This window comes from Alligator mississippiensis, chromosome 5 (assembly GCF_030867095.1).
Source record: "Alligator mississippiensis isolate rAllMis1 chromosome 5, rAllMis1, whole genome shotgun sequence".
Classification (NCBI taxonomy): domain Eukaryota; kingdom Metazoa; phylum Chordata; order Crocodylia; family Alligatoridae; genus Alligator; species Alligator mississippiensis.
The window spans coordinates 215,466,846-215,485,827 of NC_081828.1; the positions used below are offsets into that span (position 1 = coordinate 215,466,846).

The following is an 18,982-nucleotide window of genomic DNA, read 5'->3' on the forward strand; positions in this document are numbered from 1 at the left end:
CACCTTGGGAAGAAAAACCCGCAGCATCCTTATAGGCTCGGCAGTGCTATGTTGGCTAGCACTAAGGAAGAAAGAGACTTGGGGGTCATCATTGACCACAGGATGAACATGAGCCTGCAGTGCAATGCTGCAGCTAGTAAAGCGACCAAAACGCTGGCTTGCATCCATAGATGCTTCTCAAGCAAATCCCGGGATGTCATTCTCCCCCTGTACTCGGCCTTAGTGAGGCCGCAGCTGGAGTACTGCGTCCAGTTTTGGGCTCCACAATTCAAAAAGGATATGGAGAAGCTTGAGAGAGTGCAGAGAAGAGCCACGTGCATGATCAGAGGTCAGGGAAGCAGACCCTACGATGACAGGCTGAGAGCCCTGGGGCTCTTTAGCCTAGAAACGCGCAGGCTCAGGGGTGATCTGATGGCCACCTACAAGTTTATCAGGGGTGACCACCAGTATCTGGGGGAATGTTTGTTCACCAGAGCGCCCCAAGGGATGACAACGAGGTCGAATGGTCATAAACTACTACAAGACCGTTTCAGGCTGGACATAAGGAAGAATTTCTTTACTGTCCGAGCCCCCAAGGTATGGAACAGCCTGCCACCGGAGGTGGTTCAAGTGTCTACATTGAACACCTTCAAGAGCAAACTGGATGCTTATCTTGCTGGGATCCTATGACCCCAGCTGACTTCCTGCCCTTTGGGCGGGGGGCTGGACTTGATGATCTTCCGAGGTCCCTTCCAGCCCTAAAGTCTGTGAAATCTATGAAATCTATGAAATTCAAGTAGCCTTGAAGCATTATGCTACAGGACAGATGACCAGGCAGATTGTACATTGTGCAGTCTTCCTTTGACCGAAGGTGGCTCAGCTCCATCTGGATATGAATTCATTTTCAAATGTTTGGGATTTTCTTTGAGTAGGAAGGAAAAAAAAAATACCCGTATTAAAATAAAATTCTCTATTACATTGCGGTATGCATGATAAAAATAACCACTTATGCAGCCTTGGTAAAACCAAATGACCAGAGAAGAAGCTTGCTATTCCAAGATAATTTAATAAGAGTAAAGAATGAATTACAGAATCAAACTGTGCTCCAAGCTAAGGAATTCAACCAGACAACAAATATCCAAGTTTATAATGGTTCACTATTGTTGGGATGATATCAGAACAATTGTATTTACGTACGATCACAGTAGACCGATGCAAACACACGGTACAGAATTAAGTGCTGCAACTTAAGTTAAAGTGTAGTGAATGATACGCCATGACAAAAAGAAAAAAAAGGCAGTTGTAGTTAAATACAAGCACTCCTGATTTTGGCAATCCTGATTTGGAATCCTTCAGGCAAGGAATCAATTTCAAATCAGCACCAGGGCCAAAATCCCCTAACGCAGAAAAGTACATTTTGTGCAAAGTGCGTTTCTAAACTAGTTCAATAAAATAGTCTTGTAAACGTATTTTCCTCTCACGTTAAGACAAGGGTGACTTGGGACATTTAAAAGGAACAAGAAACGGATACCTCGGACAGTATAATTTACCGTATGGTATGTACTTCATTTATCCATTTCATGTGGCCTACATATCACTATATTTAGAAACATGTAGCAAGGCGTAAATGCATGCCACGGTCACAACTTAGGAAATGATCAAAAGATTTTCAATGCAAAAATACAAGTCACTCGAAAATTCACAAGCCATTACATTGAAGTACGTTGTTTGCAAGATTTAAATCTAGACAAGTTACTAGATAATCCTTCCAAGACGAGCAGCATTACTCTGAAGGGCGTACAACTCCCTGCCATGTCAGTAGGAGTATCCAGTTCAAAATGTCTGCATGTAAAAAGATTTCACCTGTAAAACTGCACGCTGGATCTGCAGAAAATTCATTGGGTTATTAGGAATCCCTTTGAAATTGCAAGGTTTCACAGTTTTATTGAACACAAAGTGACTAGCGGGCTGTAGTAGAGAGAAAAGTGAAATGCATAATGGTAAGAACGACTCAAGCGCTCTGTTATAAGCAACTGATAAACTACATGGGACCTAGTTTATGCAATGCTTCTGCCTTGAACTGTAATAAATAACAGCTACATCATAAATTTACTAAAACCAGTACAGTTTAGATACAATATTTACAACCGTTCCCCTTTTCTTTTCTTTTTTTTAAATACACTGCAGCAAAAACACCAAAGACTTTCCTTCACGGGAACTCTTGTCCCCACACGTCAAGGCTATTAAAAAGAAATAACAGACCAGAGGAAGGGCTGTCCATTCACATTATTTCCCTAATTACCAAGGGGCACTTGGAACATCTTCAGCATTGACCAGTTGACATTGAACCTACAGACCTGGGACACAGTAATGATGCTCCAGATCTTTAGGGTCATTACAGTTTCTTCTTCTGTATTCAAGATGGGTTAGAGAAGACAGAAACAATATCCCTCGTGCCAAGGAGTGTCTGTGTCAATCCATCATACGTCTGAAGGGCAAAAAACCTTTCGACAACCCAACCTTGTTCTACATAATCCAGGATCCCTGTGGGCAGACACGATGTACTCCAAGTGACTCACAAGCTAGACTGGCATGCTTCAGGCAATCCTAATGCAACTCAATTACAATGTTCTCTGTCCTCGTGACGATGGCAGCAGGCATTCAATGTAAAGGTCAAAGTAGCAGTACATGAACATGAAAAGGTCAGATTTCCCTTTTGGGAAAGGGAAGCACCTGCTTTGCTTCAACACTTGTGCTCGGTAAGCACCTCATTAAATAGACACTTACCTGGGGATAGCACTCGGCTGGATTCTGCACTGAATGGAAACCTCACCGATTCACGCAGGGAGTGTGTTCATCCCTACTCACTTCCCAAAGAGCTGAAAGGTTGTGGCAAGCTCATGTACTGCTTACATTTCTCTACCCTTACCAAACACTGTACCAGGAGGCAATTAAAACCATGCATGTACAACACACGGATGGTTTTCAGCATCTTGAATCATCTTGTTCACTCAGCTGCTAATCTGTGAACATGCAGTAATTTGCAATGGGGCACCTGACCTTTAGTGTTGTTTAATACCCTCTGCATTCATCTCTTGGAGAGCTAACAAGAGTTACTGGGGTGGCATTGTCTGAAATAGCCTCCTTTGTGCCTCTTCTACTCTTAATCTTCAATTCTGGCCAAGTTACTTTCCAAATGCAGTAACTTAATCTACAACACAGTCAACTCTGATGAAATCACAGCCTTTTATAACTATTTTCTACAGCACAGATTTTACTGTCACTGTTTTACCAGGATTCAAGGTTTAGACCTTTTTCATCCTAAAACAGTCTTTAAGAATGACCCTAGTCTGAAATGTCTGCATGATGCCCACCCCCCACAGAAACTCCCCACTAGCAGCATGGTCATTCGAGACAATCAAAGACTCCCTAAATAAACAGTCTGCTTAAGATGTGAATCCCCAATTCATCTGTCTTCTGTTACTATCCCCACCGGCTCCTTGTGGGCCTACGTCAGCTTCTTGATTCTGCGGTTCTGCTTGTCGATGGTCCAAGTTGCCCGGTCCACCGAGGAGGTGATGGTGTCAAGAGTTTCATCGTGCCTTTCCAGCTCCGTCTCCGTTTCCAAGGCAAGACTCTTCAGCTTCCTCAGTATCTATGAAAAGGATATATCAAGAGTGGAAAGACTCTTTATTTCTCTCCGGACAGGAAGAGCAATGCACAGTCAAAACATTAAGCAATGATCTCCTACCTCCATGTTTCTGGCAAAATGGCTGAGCGAAACTTTCCGTCATTGGACATGTGGGGAGACAAGGCCACTGCCTTGATAAACTAGACATGATGCAAGGAATAAGCTTACAATGGAAGAGGGACAGACTGAAAAAAAAAAGAGGTTAAGAAAAGCAAGGTTATGCAGATCCTCAGTCAAGGCATTTGCTCTTCCTGTTGTCTCAGTTACAGCTGAGTTGCTATGTGTTGTTATTACGGAAGCAGCAAGTGTTAAGCAATGATTTGAAAAAGGACAGGAGCGTGGCTTGGCAGAAGAGAGCTGAGAAAGCAAAGGTCTGGAGATGGCTGCAGAAGTCAACTGAAGAACTGAGGTAAGAGCAGCAAGAGTGGTCACATGGCAAAAGACTACATGAAATGGGGAGGCTGGATGAAAAAGGAGGCTGGACAGATATCTGGCTGGGGTATTATGATCCCAGCACTCGTTCCTGCCCGGGGCAGGGGGTCGGACTTGATGATCTGTTCAGATACCTTCTGACCCTAGAAACTATGAAATATTTAGGTGGGAGTGATGAAAGATGGAGACTCCATGCCCTAAAAAACCTTGGTATGAGTGGAGGAGATCTTAGGAAGATGGGACAAGTTGTTCAACCATGATGAAGTGAAGAATCAGAAAAAGTGAAGGCTGGAAGGGACTTCAGGAGGTCATCCAAACCAACGTCCTGCTCAAAGCAGGACCATCCCCACCATGTAATTCCCCTTGAGCAGGACCAAGAAGGGGATGACATGGGCAGGGACTTGAAAAGGAAGAACATCACTGTCTTAATATAAGCCAGGAAGTTTGTATTCTATGGGGTGGCAGGTGAGGAACTACAGACTCAGAGAGGCCAGCGGGATTGAGGTTGTAGTCATCGAAAATAGGAAACGAGTGACTGCCACGCTACACCAGGCTACAAGCTAGAGGCCCACACAAGCATACGATTACAAACAAGCTTCAGTTAACATAGCACTTAGCAAATTACCGTTATCACGTGTGATGGCACTCAAATACCCAGTGCGACTACATGATAACCCCTTTGCGACGCTGCTCTCTGTAGTGCCGGAGGAAGCCTGGTTCGGATAAGGCAGAAGACTCTGAGGCGAGGGTGAAAAAGCCAGGCTGATGCAGGTTTAAAGCCAGAAGGCATCATCTGAGATAACCTACTATGGCTTTTTCAAGCTTCAATTTCTGTGATCTCAAAGGCACATCCCCCAAAACAGAGATCCAAGCAGCAAAAGAGAAGTATTCAAATCCCCTTGTCACTGTCCTGGCTCTTCTGCAGCCATCTCAGAAGGAAAATTACTTCCCTGCCTCTTCTTTCCTCCTGGAGCAGCTCCCTTCACAAGCCACCTGTTCAGCCTGGCTGATGTCCAACAAGACGCCGCTTCCTTTCCTTGGACAGATGTATCAGCTGGAGGTTTGGGACGCTTGCTTCCAATCGCAGAGATTGAGGACTACATTTCTCATTTCCCCAGTATTAGAAAGTGGCTTCCTCTGCTGTTGTTGCTTATCCAGACATCATACCTTGACTTCTTGTATAACAACAAAGCTATTACAGCTCGCCTTGGTTGTCAAGGGTGATTTATTTGATCTTTTTTTAACAGACTAGTCTCTCTTCTTGGATTATTTTGCAATGGTATGCGGCCACTTAAATAATGGTTTCTTATCTGTAATTATTCTATTGGTACCTGTTGAATGTAAGGCTCCTGTGTCAGGGACTTTGGTTATAGCCGTGTTGGTCTAAGAGCATAGGCAAACAAGGTCCTTTGGGTAAATGTGATTTTTTTTTATTAGACCAACTAAATAATTTGAAAAATTGTTCTTTGCAAGCTTTCGGGTACAAATACCCTGCTTCAGGCACAGGGAGAGTCTGTGGGTGTTTGTGTGGCTTTTGCAGTATCAAGCTCACGAGCGACTAGTGCCTCCCGAGTCTGGGGGGACACCAGATGGCCGACGGAGTGGGGGGTGCCCCAGAGAAACCGGAAATGCACTTCCAGTTTTGCAGCTGGCGCTTCCAGGGGGTGCACGGCCAATCTCAGCAGGTACAGGTGCACCCCCTATACATCGCCAATGATCAAGCTGAAGGAGAGGGCTGGAGAAAACAGAGAGTGGAAGGAGAAGAGACGCCTTTGATGATCTAAAATGTTCTTTCCTAACAGCTGGCATCTCTAATGCACCTTTAATCCAGAGCTCTTTATATTTAAAATGAACTTGAATTTATTAACTCTCATAATACCTCCATGAAGTATTTTAGGTCACTTCATTCATATCTGAGGCTGAATGCAACAACTGTGAAACCATGTGTAACTACCCAGCTCATCAGTTTGGGACAGGAAGCCATATTTAATGGGAACTGCAGGGAAAGTGGAGAGAGACAATGCAATTACTGGAATTGGATGTCAGCCAATGGCAGGAGGTTTCCTCACTTCCAAAAAAATAATAAATTGTGGGACTATCTGTCACAAGTGGTCAGAACCAAGGCTACACAAATCATTTTTTATTTGGTTACCGATTAAAAAGAATATCTAGTCTAATTACCAGCTCTTAGCTTTCATTTGTTTTTTTGACTACAGAAAAATAACAGTGCCATTCTTCTGCTGCAAAGATCTTCCAAAGATCACAATGTTTCGGAGCCTGTGATTTGTTTTTGAAAACTCTGGGTTTATCTTGTGAATCGTGTTGGTATTTGCAAACCTAACTCTTCTAATATTACACAGCAGCCCCTAATTCAATTATGATGTTATTTCATAATTAACATAATATTAAAAGGCTCTCACAGAAGCCCAGGATGCCATGGCACCTTGGTTGAGAATCACTGTTGTACCCGATTCACGGGAAGCAATCTCAGGGGAGAGTCCTAGCCATGGGCAACAGGATAATCCATGACAGGTCTCTTATTTAAGGTCTGTTATTAATTTATTGTCAGTGATCTTATGTACCAACCTGGCCAGATCCAGCTCAGCTGGTGGATCCACAGAGATCACAGCCCAAGGCAACATTGCTGCAAGGATGTCAAGCAGAGGATTCAAATCACATTGACAGCTTAAAAACCAAGTGATGTAAGAGGACTCGGAGGAAAGAGTGGCATTTTCCAGATCTCAAAGAGATCATTGATATTAAAACTACATTTGTATTAAATGTAATTTTCATTTCATTTAATATTTCATTTATAATAAAACTACACAAAAGTACACACAGGTCTGCTATAATGCCAACCCTCTTTTTAGCTTGATTTTGATACGCTTCCCCTTAATTAAAACACACTTAAAATGTAAAATAACCAAGGAAGAACGTCAGTGGGGAACAGAAAGCTTTTAAAACGTGAAAGCATTAAAATGGAAAATTGTCTTGCTGGAGTGCAGCGTTCAGTTTAGCTGATAATTAGGTTATGGCTTGAACCATAAGAAATTATACGCTTAACTAGTACCCTCCCTCAAAGAGAGAGAGGGAGGTAAGTGGAACATTTTCATGTATTCATTTTCTCTGCCTGCATACTGCAGGTCTGATAGCATCTCACTTAACCCTTTGCTAACAATCCTGACCATTCAAGTTGTGCGAGGGTGCGATTTGTCTTCTACAAGGAGGACCGAAATGGTTAAAATGCAGCATCGAACACAGCCCGCAAAGCTGGATGGAAAGATTACTAGAGCCTGAAGTCTGGCCAAACCCTTAAAAAATGGTGGCTATTTTTGTTCAGCAAAATGACGACAAGATGTCTAGTCATCGATGCGCACGTTCTGCCAACCGCCAGAAGAACTGATGCCTCCTGGGCCAAATCGTCGTTCGGACCGTGAATCAAGAACTGAAAATTTACAAAGATGTCCCTTTTTCTACTTATCCTGTACAATGCTACTACAGGCTGACGTGTGAAGACCCATTTCTGAGCTACTGGCATCCAGACTGGCTCAAAAAAAATTGCAGCAGCCTCACAGACAGCCTTCTGCTCTTCCCACTGCAGCGATAAGACAGCCTCAAACTTCAAGCACCAGGATCAACACACAAAGTCGGACACGTCTTCCCACTTTGCCCGTGTCACTTTGGGCTTAGATTTCATAGACGTTAGGGGCTGGAAGGGACCTCATGAGATCATTGGGTCCAACCCCCCTGCCCCGCCCATAGGTAAGAAGTCAGCTGGGATCAAGTGACCCCAGCAAGAAATAAATCCACCTGTTTTTTGAAGGAGTCCAGAGTAGGTGCTTGCACCACCTCTGGGATGAGTCTGTTCCAGACCCTGGACACGTGCACAGTAAATAACTTTTTTCTTATATCCAGCCTAAATTGGCCTTCCTGGAGTTTATGGCCACTAGACCTTGTTATCCCTTGGGGTGCTCTGGTGAACAGGTGCTCTCCCAGGTCCTGATGTATCTACCCCTCTTACGTAACTGTAGGCTGTCACCAAGTCCCCCATGAGCCTTCTTTTCCCCAGACTGAAGAGTCCCATGTCCCTCAGCCTCTCCTCGTATGGCCTTGGATCATATGCGTGGCTCTCCTCTGGACTCTCTCAAGCTTCTCCACATCCTTCCTGAAGTGGGGGGCCCAATACTGGATGCAGTACTCCAACTGCGGTCTCACCAGAGCCAAGTACAGCAAGAGGATGACTTCCCTAGTTTTGTTTGAGATGCATTGGTGGATGCACGCCAAAGTTGTGTTTGCTTTGCCAGCCACAGCGTCGGATTGGTGGCTCATGTTCATCGTGTGGTCAGTCAAGGCCCCCCAAGTCCCTTTCGGCTGTGGTGCTAGCGAGCGTAGCACTGCCGAGCCTGTAAGCGCGCTGGGGGTTCTTCCTACTGAGGTGCAGCACCTTGCACTTCTCTGCATTGAAGGCCATCAGGTTTTCGTCGGCCCACCTTGAGAGTGTGTCCTAGTCGGCCAGTAGCCTTAGCCTGTCCTGCGGTGTGAGCGCCCTCTCCCACAATTTGGCATCATCCCTGAACTTGGCGAGTTCACATCTAACTCCTGAATCCAGACCATGGATGAAGATGTTAAGGAGTACTGGCCCAAGTACCAAGTCCTGAGGGACTCCACTGCACCATGTAGATTTGCTCTCTTCAACTAGTACTCTTTGGGTCTGATCCGATAGCCAGTTGCCTAGCCATCGGACTGTATGATGATCAAGGTCACGGTTCCCCAGTTTAACCACGAGGACATCAGGGGGTCTAGATCAAAGGTTTATTCTCACTTGACCCATCCATGCCCATGGTTTTCACTGTGAAGTGTGTATTATACTTCTTCCTGCCCCTGCAACTCTCTTTTACTTGGACTGGGAACAGTTCATAGATTGCATGTCCGTGCAACACCTAGCATCATTATTATTTAGTCTGTACCTGGAAGACTGAGCCCCGATGTGGCCACCATGGAGGGTTAAACAAACTTTCTAACCCTGCTAGCTACAAACCAAAGCACCGTGGGAGATGAGAACCGTGAGGCACACCATTTTTGAAATGCTCACACCCTAGAGTCAATGATCTGCACCCAGCTCACCCTCCCTGTCTTTCTAAAGGAGCCATGTATCAAGGCAGGATCATCCCTTACTAAACCACCCCAGCCAAGTGTCTATCCAATCTGTTCTTGACAATTTCTCTAGGCAGCCTGTTCAGATGCTTGGCCACCCTCATGATTAGAAAGTTCTTCCTCACCTCTAGCCTAAATTTTCAGCCTAAATGATGCCAACACAGTTGTGGGACACCGATGAGAAATAAGATATTAGACAAACAGGTGCTAAGTGAAGGCACTTACTAGCCAAACTGAGCAAAAGGCAACACGGTGTAGAGCATGATGAAGGCAGGCAATCCTCATTCTAAATTTTCCGGAAACCCTCAAGCAATTCACTACACCACCCTGAGTAACAGAGGAGGAGGGCTATGTATGCCCCATCTCCAGCAACAACTCAGACACTTAGCTCCCTGCTCAGTTAAATTCGCCTGCAAGCTTTTTTGCTTTGCAAGCTTTCAGACTCAGACACCCTTCATCAGGCAAAGGAGAAATCAAAGATATTAACAACTCTCCCAGGTAGAAAAAGCCCAAAAGCTTGCAAAGAAAAAAAACCTTGCAACTATTAAGTTCATCTAATAAAAGATATCACCTCTGCCCCAAGAGTTTTGTCTGCCTATGCCCTTAGACCAGCACAGCTACAACCAATATCCCTGCAAGCTTTTCTAATTTTAAATGCAGTAGTTGCTATTACAATCTGAAGCTTGATACGGATAAATCACACCCAGAGAAGGAAGAGGGCATGCATTTATGGCTTGACGCACCATGGAGATGTACATTTAGGTTGCTTTTATGGGTTTCTCTTTGGGGCATAGGCGTTTCGGTTATGCTAGGCCATAGTTATAGTTAAGCTAAGCCACTGAAAAAGCCCTCGGGAGTAACAGGCTTCACTGACCACTGGATGACTTGATAAAAGACACAGGGAGTGAAAACACTAATTCAAAGTAAGAAACAACAGCTGAACAAGTCGAGGAATAAGAAGTTAGATAACAAGAGGTCAGCTGTACTCAGCAGGGGTAAGCTGAAAATACTCAAATTCAATAAGGGAGTGAGCTAGAAAAACCCAAACTCAGCAGGGAGTGAGCTCTAGCTGCCCAAACTTGGAAGGGGGGAGCTACAGTTGGCAAGGAATGAGTAAAAGAAAGAAACAAGTAAAAAGGGACATCTAGGCAGAGAGAGAAATAAGAGTTGGCACAGAGTGGGGGCATCTCGGCTATAAATACAGGGTCTCGCCCTTTCGTAGCGACTTAGGACACATAATGTGTCAGTGTACATAACGTGTCGCTTACCATCATCTGGGCAGTTTGCCGAGTGCTATGCAGACCTGCTAGCTACTATCCAAAGAGACAATAAATCTCTCTGAGCTTTCGCCACTGAACGCAAGTCATTCTTTGTGTGCCGCACCCGAGCTCCAGGAGGCCGGCTGCAGGCATCGGCCTCCCCGTGAAGCCTGAAAGCCAAGAGTAGAAGCACAGTCAGGAAAGGTTCTTTGGGTAGATACAATATCTTTTATTGGACCGAGTAGTTGGAAAAAAAAAAAAAAAAATGTTCTTTGCAAGCTTTTGGGTGCAATCACCCTTCTTCAGGCATAGGAAGTGTCTGCTGTTCTGAGACTCCAAGGAATGAAAGAAGTGTGACAGGATCAGTGAAAATGTAAATTGGTGGAAATTAGAAAAACAGATGGTAAATAAGGGAAGGGAGGGGTTAGAACAAGGATGGAAAAAAGCCAAAGGTAAGTAAGGGAGACTCTACCGTAGTAGTTTTCCAAGGTAGAAAAGAGCCTGTCTGTGAAAAAATATATAGCTGAAAATTAGGAAGACAAAGAATAGAAAAGGAGGATAGAAGAGGAAGGGGGAGGAGTGTAAAAGGTCAGGTCTGGCAGGTACCTGGTGAATCAGATGTCAGGCAGGTTGCAATGTGTCATAAATCCAATGTCTACATTGAGTCCATGATTTTTTGTACCCAGTAGACGGATGAAGTGAAGTTTGTAGGCTCGTCTATGAAAGGTGTTTTGCAAGTTCCCTTTGAGGATTAGAACTGAGAGATCGGAGGAGGAGCAACTGTTTTGCGAGACATGCAAACCCATGGGTATTCTTGTTTTCAATAGATTTTCGGTGCGCGTTCATTCTGGTGTGCAGTTGCTGTTGAGCACAAGCAGGCAGAAGGCTGGGTGGGAACCCTCCCAACCCCGTGAGTGCCTCAGGACAATGCAGCACAGGTCTGAAACGCAGCGCTTGGCATATGCATATAAATAACTGATATAGGTATGGACAGCATGTGGTACCATTCATATCTGAACAGTACACAGGAGCTGGTAGAGAACTAGGAAAGGCTGTTCTGATGTCTCTAGGGAGCCCTCTGAGTGCATCCTGTGGCTTAAACCCCTCCCAGGGCCATGCAAAATAAACAGGCAACCACTGAAGTAGGCCTGTTTGACAGCACAGCATGTGCACTGTCTGGAACATTTGATAGCGATCAGATTAAACGCGAGACATTCTGGTACAGTAGCTGTTAGGTCAGAAGGAAAAGGACATTGTTTGCCTCATTTATATAATCTCCGATTCTCATTGTCTCCTCTATATCAGACTGGTTGGGGAAGAGGAGAGGGAAAGGTAGAAAGCCCAGTGTTCAGAAGGTGCCAAGTACCCGTCGCACCGTTTGAAGTCAGTGGGAGGTCGGTACCTTTGAAAAGTCAGGTATTTTGTCTCGACTGAAATAACAAAGCACCCAAATAGTTCTTCAGGATTTCCTGCATGGGTTGTTTGTCTCATTAAAAGTGAAGGAATGCTCAAATTGCAAAAAGAGGAAATAAAAAAAAATGCTATTTTTGCATTTCAGAGGAACAGGCCTACTGCTAACTGCTGTTCCTTCAGCCTTATCATGGTTGGGCTTTCCTGAGATGGAAAACAAAGGTAAGACAAAGGTACACCGACTCCCAGGGAGACATACAGGTAGCACCCAAATGAAGGTTAAGCTGGAACCCACCAAAGAGGGACTGAAGAAGGACATGCATGGAAAACCATGGTCTTCACAAACCTTCTGGAAATGAAGGTCTTTGGAAAGTATCTTCTGCTTTATGGTATATGCAATCTGCAGATGTAGTAAACAGAAGGGTAATAGCTCTTTGGCAGGAAAAGTTTAACAGAACGGAAATTAGAAAGCATTGGATGTGCTTTGCCAAACCAAGACTAGTGAACAAAATCCCACTCCCCCTCCCGAACCACAGTCCTTAAGCTAATATTATCATATCCCCTCCCACACCCAATGACATTATGTCAGCCATGGTTTGCCGGTAGACAGAGGCTCAGCCACAGACCACAGGAACTCAGTAGGCTTCTTTCTGCAGATCTGTAGCACAGTTAATGGAAACCTGCCCACACAGCCGCAAAACACTGTGTTTTTAACATGAAGGTCCCTTGGTGAAGTCCTGGCAAAGCTTTACACTTAGGCACCCAATCACAATTCCAGACTGCTCCAGCCTTCCAGCTCTAATGAAAGACATTTAATATCACTCAGCTCTTTGGGTTGCAAAACTTCTACGTCTACAACTGCGAGCGAGAATTGTGAGTGCAAGAGAGTTGCTTCTCAGGCCTATCCCATTGTTTAAAAGTTTTCTTGCTTTGCTAAAGATCTCCCTCGTTGCTCCTAGCCTAAAATGCCCCACTGGTTCCATCCACTCCAGTAAATGCTCTGCAAAGGCCTCTGATGTCCCTAGCATAGAAGCAAAGAAAGTTGAAAAATAAAAAAGGGAAAATCTAGCTTCAACCCTTGAGAATATTTGGAAAATACGATCACTAAGAAATAACATCTGGACCCTAAATACTATAAACTAATTTTCAAAGAGGTGAAAGCCATCCTTACAATCTCAGTTGAAAACACATTAATATTTATCATTGTTTTCCTTCGTGTGCTCCACAAAGGCAGTCAGTCATCCATTTTGCAGAGGAAGAAGACTGGACAAAGGTGAAGTGTTTTGGTCCAGGTAATCTAGAGTGTGTCAAAAACACAAGCAGAATATGAGTCCTGATTCCCAGTTCTGCACTTGGGTTATGGAGCGATGCTGCTTCCCAGAAAAAAAACATACCTATGGGGCAAAAATAACAGACTCCTGGCTCATGAAGAAGTCTGCCAGATACCTTCGTAATAAGTCCATGTGCTTCATTCTCAAGAAGTGTCCTCCAAAGAGCTGGGAAGAATTTGCTATGCGGTTGTTGCTTATGGACCCCAATGAAAATGCCCTCCCCTGCCCCCGATACCTTTCATATCTGCTTTTGTTAGTAGGCATCTGCCCCTTAAATCATTCCTGTGTTCCCTTCCTCCCTCTCCACATACTTCCTTCCTTTCTAATCTATTCCACCCACTACATGCCCTTCCCAATGGGGAAAAGGAGTTGGCTAGCATGGGTTTCCATGCTATTCAACTCTGCTCTACAATAAAGAAAACTGGTGGACAGAAACATCCTAACATTGACAACGACTATCTATTCTTCCTAAACTGGACCTGGAGAAAAAGATTCCTAAGTGGCCCTTTTTAAAAGGCGCTGCGCACATAGTTTTTCAGGTAGAGGTGCAAAGCCTAACAATATAGTTACAGGACCGATGGCTTTAGGAGAGAAAAAAAATTAACCCAGGTGTGTGCTAGGCTGAATTGCAGATAGACTATAACTGCACCAATGAGGATGAGGCACAAGCACAAAAGCAGTCTCCCTCAAAAAAAGGCCAATTTCATTCCAATTACTGTGTTTTCCATAATTTGCACTCTTTCGTTCCCTTATCCTCTCTCAAAAGCAGAAGGTCCTAGAAATGCCAAACAACCTTCCATTGCAAGACCCTTGTAAAATTCAATTTTTGTCACATATTTTGAACAAAAAAAAAAAAATAATAGCATACTTGGGAACTGATTCCAGGAGAGGGAAAGAGTGGGGTGCAGCTATTCTCCCACAGTCATTCTAGGGAGCTCATTTATTATCATCATGCCAACAGAGCTGAAAGGGGCCTGATTTGCAGAAATGGGTATTCAGCTTTTTCTGGGAGAAAAAACAAACAAACAAAAAAACAACGTCCCTTGCAAAGCCTCTTAGTTTGACCTCCGCAAAATTAAAGTCCCTCAAAATCGGCAGTCGTGTTGCAAAACATTTGCCAGCTGGATTAGAAATATCAGAACACTGCTGTTGGCAACCAGGTAAGAGTTGCTAAATACCAGATGGGAATTTAGGTTTTCATTTTATTGAAATGGGTCTTTAGTCTGCTTTCCTGCTGGGAGAGATGTTCAAAACCTTAGGGTTTCAGTATGGTTAACTTTAGGCCAGACTCTACTGAGTTTGTAATAGTGATTTTAATAAGCATCATATTCTCCCAAGGTTTTCATTCTTACCCATTCACAAGGCACTGATGTGTTAACTAAAGGGTTTTGTTTTGGGGTTTTTTTTGTCTGGGATTAACAATGAACAGGAATGAACAACTGCAGACCAAACAAGCAGCAGCAGAGCAAAACAGCCATTTCAAACGATGCTATTACTAAACTGCAGAGAGACAGGAACCGGAGAATGACAGGAACAGCTCCTAATATAATCTCCATGTTAATGAGGAAGAAAAATAAATTAAACTTATTTTGGTCTAAAAAGGCTGCATTTATTAAGTTATAGGTTCTCAGCAAATAAAATAAAACACTTCAGTCTCCAGCTTTGCCAGTTTGCTTGTGCTTTTGATATCACATGTACCCATCAGTATCTGCCTTGCTCTCCAAGGCTTTAATAATCATCAGGGTCTGTGCATGTGTGGTGCTAACAAACTCTGTGTTGAACCTTATAGATAAAATTAGGGGTTGGAGTAGGGGCTGTCTTCTATTACATGCTCATGGGGCAAATAGCACAGTGATGCCCAGAGACGCTACTACACTATATAAAATGTTTATATATAATGTAAAGAGGTCTAAGCTGGAGGCGAGGCACTGCTACACATGACGTGACTTGCAAAACCATTTAATAAGCCTTCCATTTTCAGTGTAAAATGAAAACGGCACAAACTTGAGAGGTTTCACTGTGTCCCACCCCAGATAGGGGTTAATGTTTTTGCTCTGATAACCAAAAAAAATAGCAAGAGGCCTTCAGCTAAAGACATTCATGGCTTCTTTTTAATCTGCTTGCCTATTCATTAATATGCCTATCCCATGTCAAAGATGTGTGGCGTGGCAGGAAGCATAACTGATTCCATCAGGCCTTACTACCTGTGTAGAGGGAGCCCGGGATGATGAGTGCGGGCTCCCCCTGGACAGAGGAGCATGCTGACAGCGTTCCCAGCTGCGGTGGCTCCTGGACACACATTCAATTAATGGCATGCAAGGAGCAAGCCACAAAGTTATTCCACATTTTTTTTGGAATAACTGTTGTTTATTCCTCCTTTTATCACTTCATTGACTGAACATGCAACTAGATCACAACTTAAGACATGATTAACTAGTTAATCACATCTTAAGGGTAATGTGTGGTGCAGGCCTTAGAGACCAAGAGAAGCTAGCTTGAGTCTTGATAGAAGACCTGACCTATAATACTTGAAGACTGTTGTATATAAGAGCTGGTGATGAACCTGGCACCTATTCACAGCACATACAATATGCGAGGAGGGCAGAGAAAGAACAAGCTTTATTACATGCTGTTTCAACCAAGGCTCAGCTTGAAGGTACCTGTCTCATTTCTTGCGTCTCCGACTCCGAGACCTGCTCTTGCTTTTGGATTTGAACCTGCTTGCTGCTGCCACCTTCTTCTCCTGATGAAGGTCTGGGTTGCGCCACACTTTCAATAAGCCCAGTGGCTGAAAAGAGAAATTCACACAGTCATACACTGCCATCTGCCTGTAGCAAGTGAAAAATACAGGCGAGCCAACCGAGAGAACCGCAGTACTGTCCTGCGGGCTTCTCTTGAGAGGCAAATGAAAGTTAAAAGGAGAATCGCCACATCCACAAACCTGCCCTGCCTCCAAAAAAAATAAGGAAAAGAAGAGAAAATCCTCGTCTACAAAACACTAGTCCCTACTTTGCAGGCTCATTGGGTGTGTCCACACATGTATTTATGCATGCCTAAACTCAATGCTTAAGGCGCATTAATGTGATGTAAGCACGTATCTACATGTGGCACGCTAATGCGCATTCAATTTTAGGCACAAAAGTCGCATTAGTGCACATGTAGGCGTGGTAATGTGCATTAAGGCAATGCATCTCCAGTGACGCACACCGCATTAATGTGCATTAGCACATCTACACATATGCTAATGCACTTTAATTGCACCTAAACTGGTATGTGCTTTATGCAGGTATCAAATTTAGGAAGGATTAGCCTAAAATGGCCATTTTTAAGGTGCACTAAGGGTGCACACATATAGACTCACACCCTTAATGGGCCTTAAAAATAGCTAATGTGCCTTAAATTGGCATGTGTAGAAGCTCCCATTCTGTAAGAACACCATCATCCCCCAACAGGTTCCTTAATATCAAGGGACCAGAGAGCATTCCTCTTGGTTTTCAGGCAGCTATTTGAACCAGCAGGCATTGGAAGAAAGAAAAACAACACAAAGTGTTTATTTCTAATAGGAAAAGAAAGAAGTGTTGGCTTTCTTTATGCTTCTTCACTCACTGGCCTGTTCAGTTTGTAACACGTCAGTCCGGAGAACACCTGCGAATCATGTCATCTAAACCTCAGAACAAAAGGCCAATACTGACGATAACAGCACGCCCCCAGCTACTCAGTGCAGGAGCACGGATTTGACTCCCCAAGCAGCATGCCACCTGTCCTTTATTTAAAGCCCTGGCTCCTATTGCAATATCTGATCCCTCTCAGCCCAGATCAGTGCTACAATTAAAGGCCATTCTTTGTCATGCAGATTGTCTCGGGGGTTTAGCACCGAACATAGTTGCGCACGAAGACACTCCAGACATCCCCGAAGAGGTCCCCCCCTTTAAAGGGGCCCTGCGAGCAAAGGAAGCTGCTGCTGCTGGCTATCGCATGGCCTGACCTAGCGTGGCACGATGACAACAGCTGCTAGAGACATCAGGACAGAAAGTCAGCCAGTCGGAAGCTGGAGCTCGCTCCGGGCCCAAGGAACTGGTGCCAAGCTGGCTGGCCGCCTGACAGCACATACGCTACTACTTTGGATAGCATTACTCCTTAATGAAAAAGGAGACAAAAGCTAAACTAAAAGTACAAAAATCTAAATCCCTTGCAAGTAATTACTGCAAACTCATAATCCCTTGGAATTATTTGGTTATCAGTCTGTTAGTTTCTGGACTTGGACACAGACAAGCAACTCATTCACGGTGGGACTGCTTGCACTGTCCAAGCTCCCCTCTTGAATTCTGATCCAAGAGGTATCAAGTATTGTTTTTTTTAAATATTGTTTGCAGTAAAATTACTACACTTATCATGCTTAAAGAAACATGGAGGGCAGGGGTGGGGAACAAAACCCCTATGCCTATTGCAGCAAATGGCTAGACAAGTCTCTTTGAGTTTATAAATCACTCAACTGCTGCTTAAAATGAATAAATGCATTTCAAGACAGGAAATCTATGTATTCCGCTCTGATTATCTGCAGAGAGAGACAAAGAATAAGGAGACAGGGCAGCAAACTGGACAGAGGAGGCATTCCCACCTGCCTTTGTAATAAGAAAGAGATCCAATTAAATGGAAAGACGGCACGATTCAAAACTGATCAATGGAAATGGTTTTTCTTCATATAGTTCACATCTTGACGGTGGAGCTCACTGCCATAAGATTTCACTGAACTTAAGAGGCCTCAGAAGGTTTGGGACATTCCTATGAAAAGCAAATATACCCCCGATACAACAGCGAAGAGCTTTGGAAGGGGTAAAACCCTCCTGGCTTTAAGGCATAAGGAAATTTCTAAGTAGTGGGGGTTAAGAGGACACTTCCTCCAGGAACAAGCTACCCCAAAAACACACTACAGGACATCTCACATCTTCTTCTGAAGTAGCTATCACCAGACTTCACTGAAGACAGGACTGGATAAGCCTCAAAGTCCAGTCCAGCAGGGTAGAAATCTTACTAAGGAAGAAGCAGCAGGTAACAGTAGGTGGTTAAACACCAGTTACAGCTTTGGCCAACAGAATAAGGCTTCACTAGCAGATCCAATGCAATCTGAGAACTGGTTCAACAAAGCAACAGTTTGTATGGGATACTAACTTGCTTTAGGACCATGTCAATGGTTGTTTTTGGATGGGTATTAAAATGGCAGGGTGTAGGTTGTAGCCGTGTTGGTCTAAGGACAAAGGCAGACAAGGTTCTTTGGGTAAACCGATATCTTTTATTACACCAACTTAAATAGCTGGAAAACAAAAAATTAGCAAGCTTTCGGGTTTAAAAACCCTTCGTCAGGCTGAGGAAGTCTCTGCAGCTGGTGTGTGCTTTTCCTGGATGGAATGAATAGTATTAAAATGGCATTATTTTGTACCAAAAATCTGCACAGTCCCGAATACTCAAAACCATGGCATGTTATGCGGTAGCATCTGCTGTCAAAGAAGTTGATAAATGTGATGGTATCTCTACAGAAAATCCATGTAGTCTAGGAATTAAAAGCTGACATCCCTTCCCCCCCTTTAGAAAAAGAAAAAAAGAAAGGCAGTATTTTTTCCATCACAGGAAGGGACGAGAAAAAAAAAAAGAGACTGAAACGCAGTCAGTGACTGCCATCTCGTGGCAAGAAGTATTAGTGGCAAAGGATGTGGACTGAACAAACAAGG

At 43.9% G+C, this 18,982-nt stretch overlaps 1 protein-coding gene across 6 annotated transcripts in view; it reads right to left on the reverse strand.

The window, feature by feature from the left end:
* Window positions 1-1,025: 1,025 nt before the first annotated feature.
* The window catches only part of SNAP47 (synaptosome associated protein 47), a 38,908-nt gene continuing 20,951 nt past the window's right edge, over window positions 1,026-18,982 (reverse strand). For 3 of the 6 annotated variants that reach the window (XM_059729245.1, XM_059729247.1, XM_059729246.1), the window contains exons 4-6: window positions 15,917-16,044; window positions 12,221-12,325; window positions 1,026-3,634 (exon numbers count right to left, since the gene is read on the reverse strand). In XM_059729245.1, the coding sequence (XP_059585228.1) occupies window positions 3,488-3,634; window positions 12,221-12,325; window positions 15,917-16,044 (380 nt within the window). In that variant the 3' untranslated portion in view covers window positions 1,026-3,487. Of the gene's footprint in view, window positions 3,635-12,220; window positions 12,326-13,096; window positions 13,223-15,916; window positions 16,045-18,982 lie in introns of those variants that run through there. The other 3 variants (XM_059729248.1, XR_009462743.1, XM_006272549.4) reach the window with 3 other exon arrangements.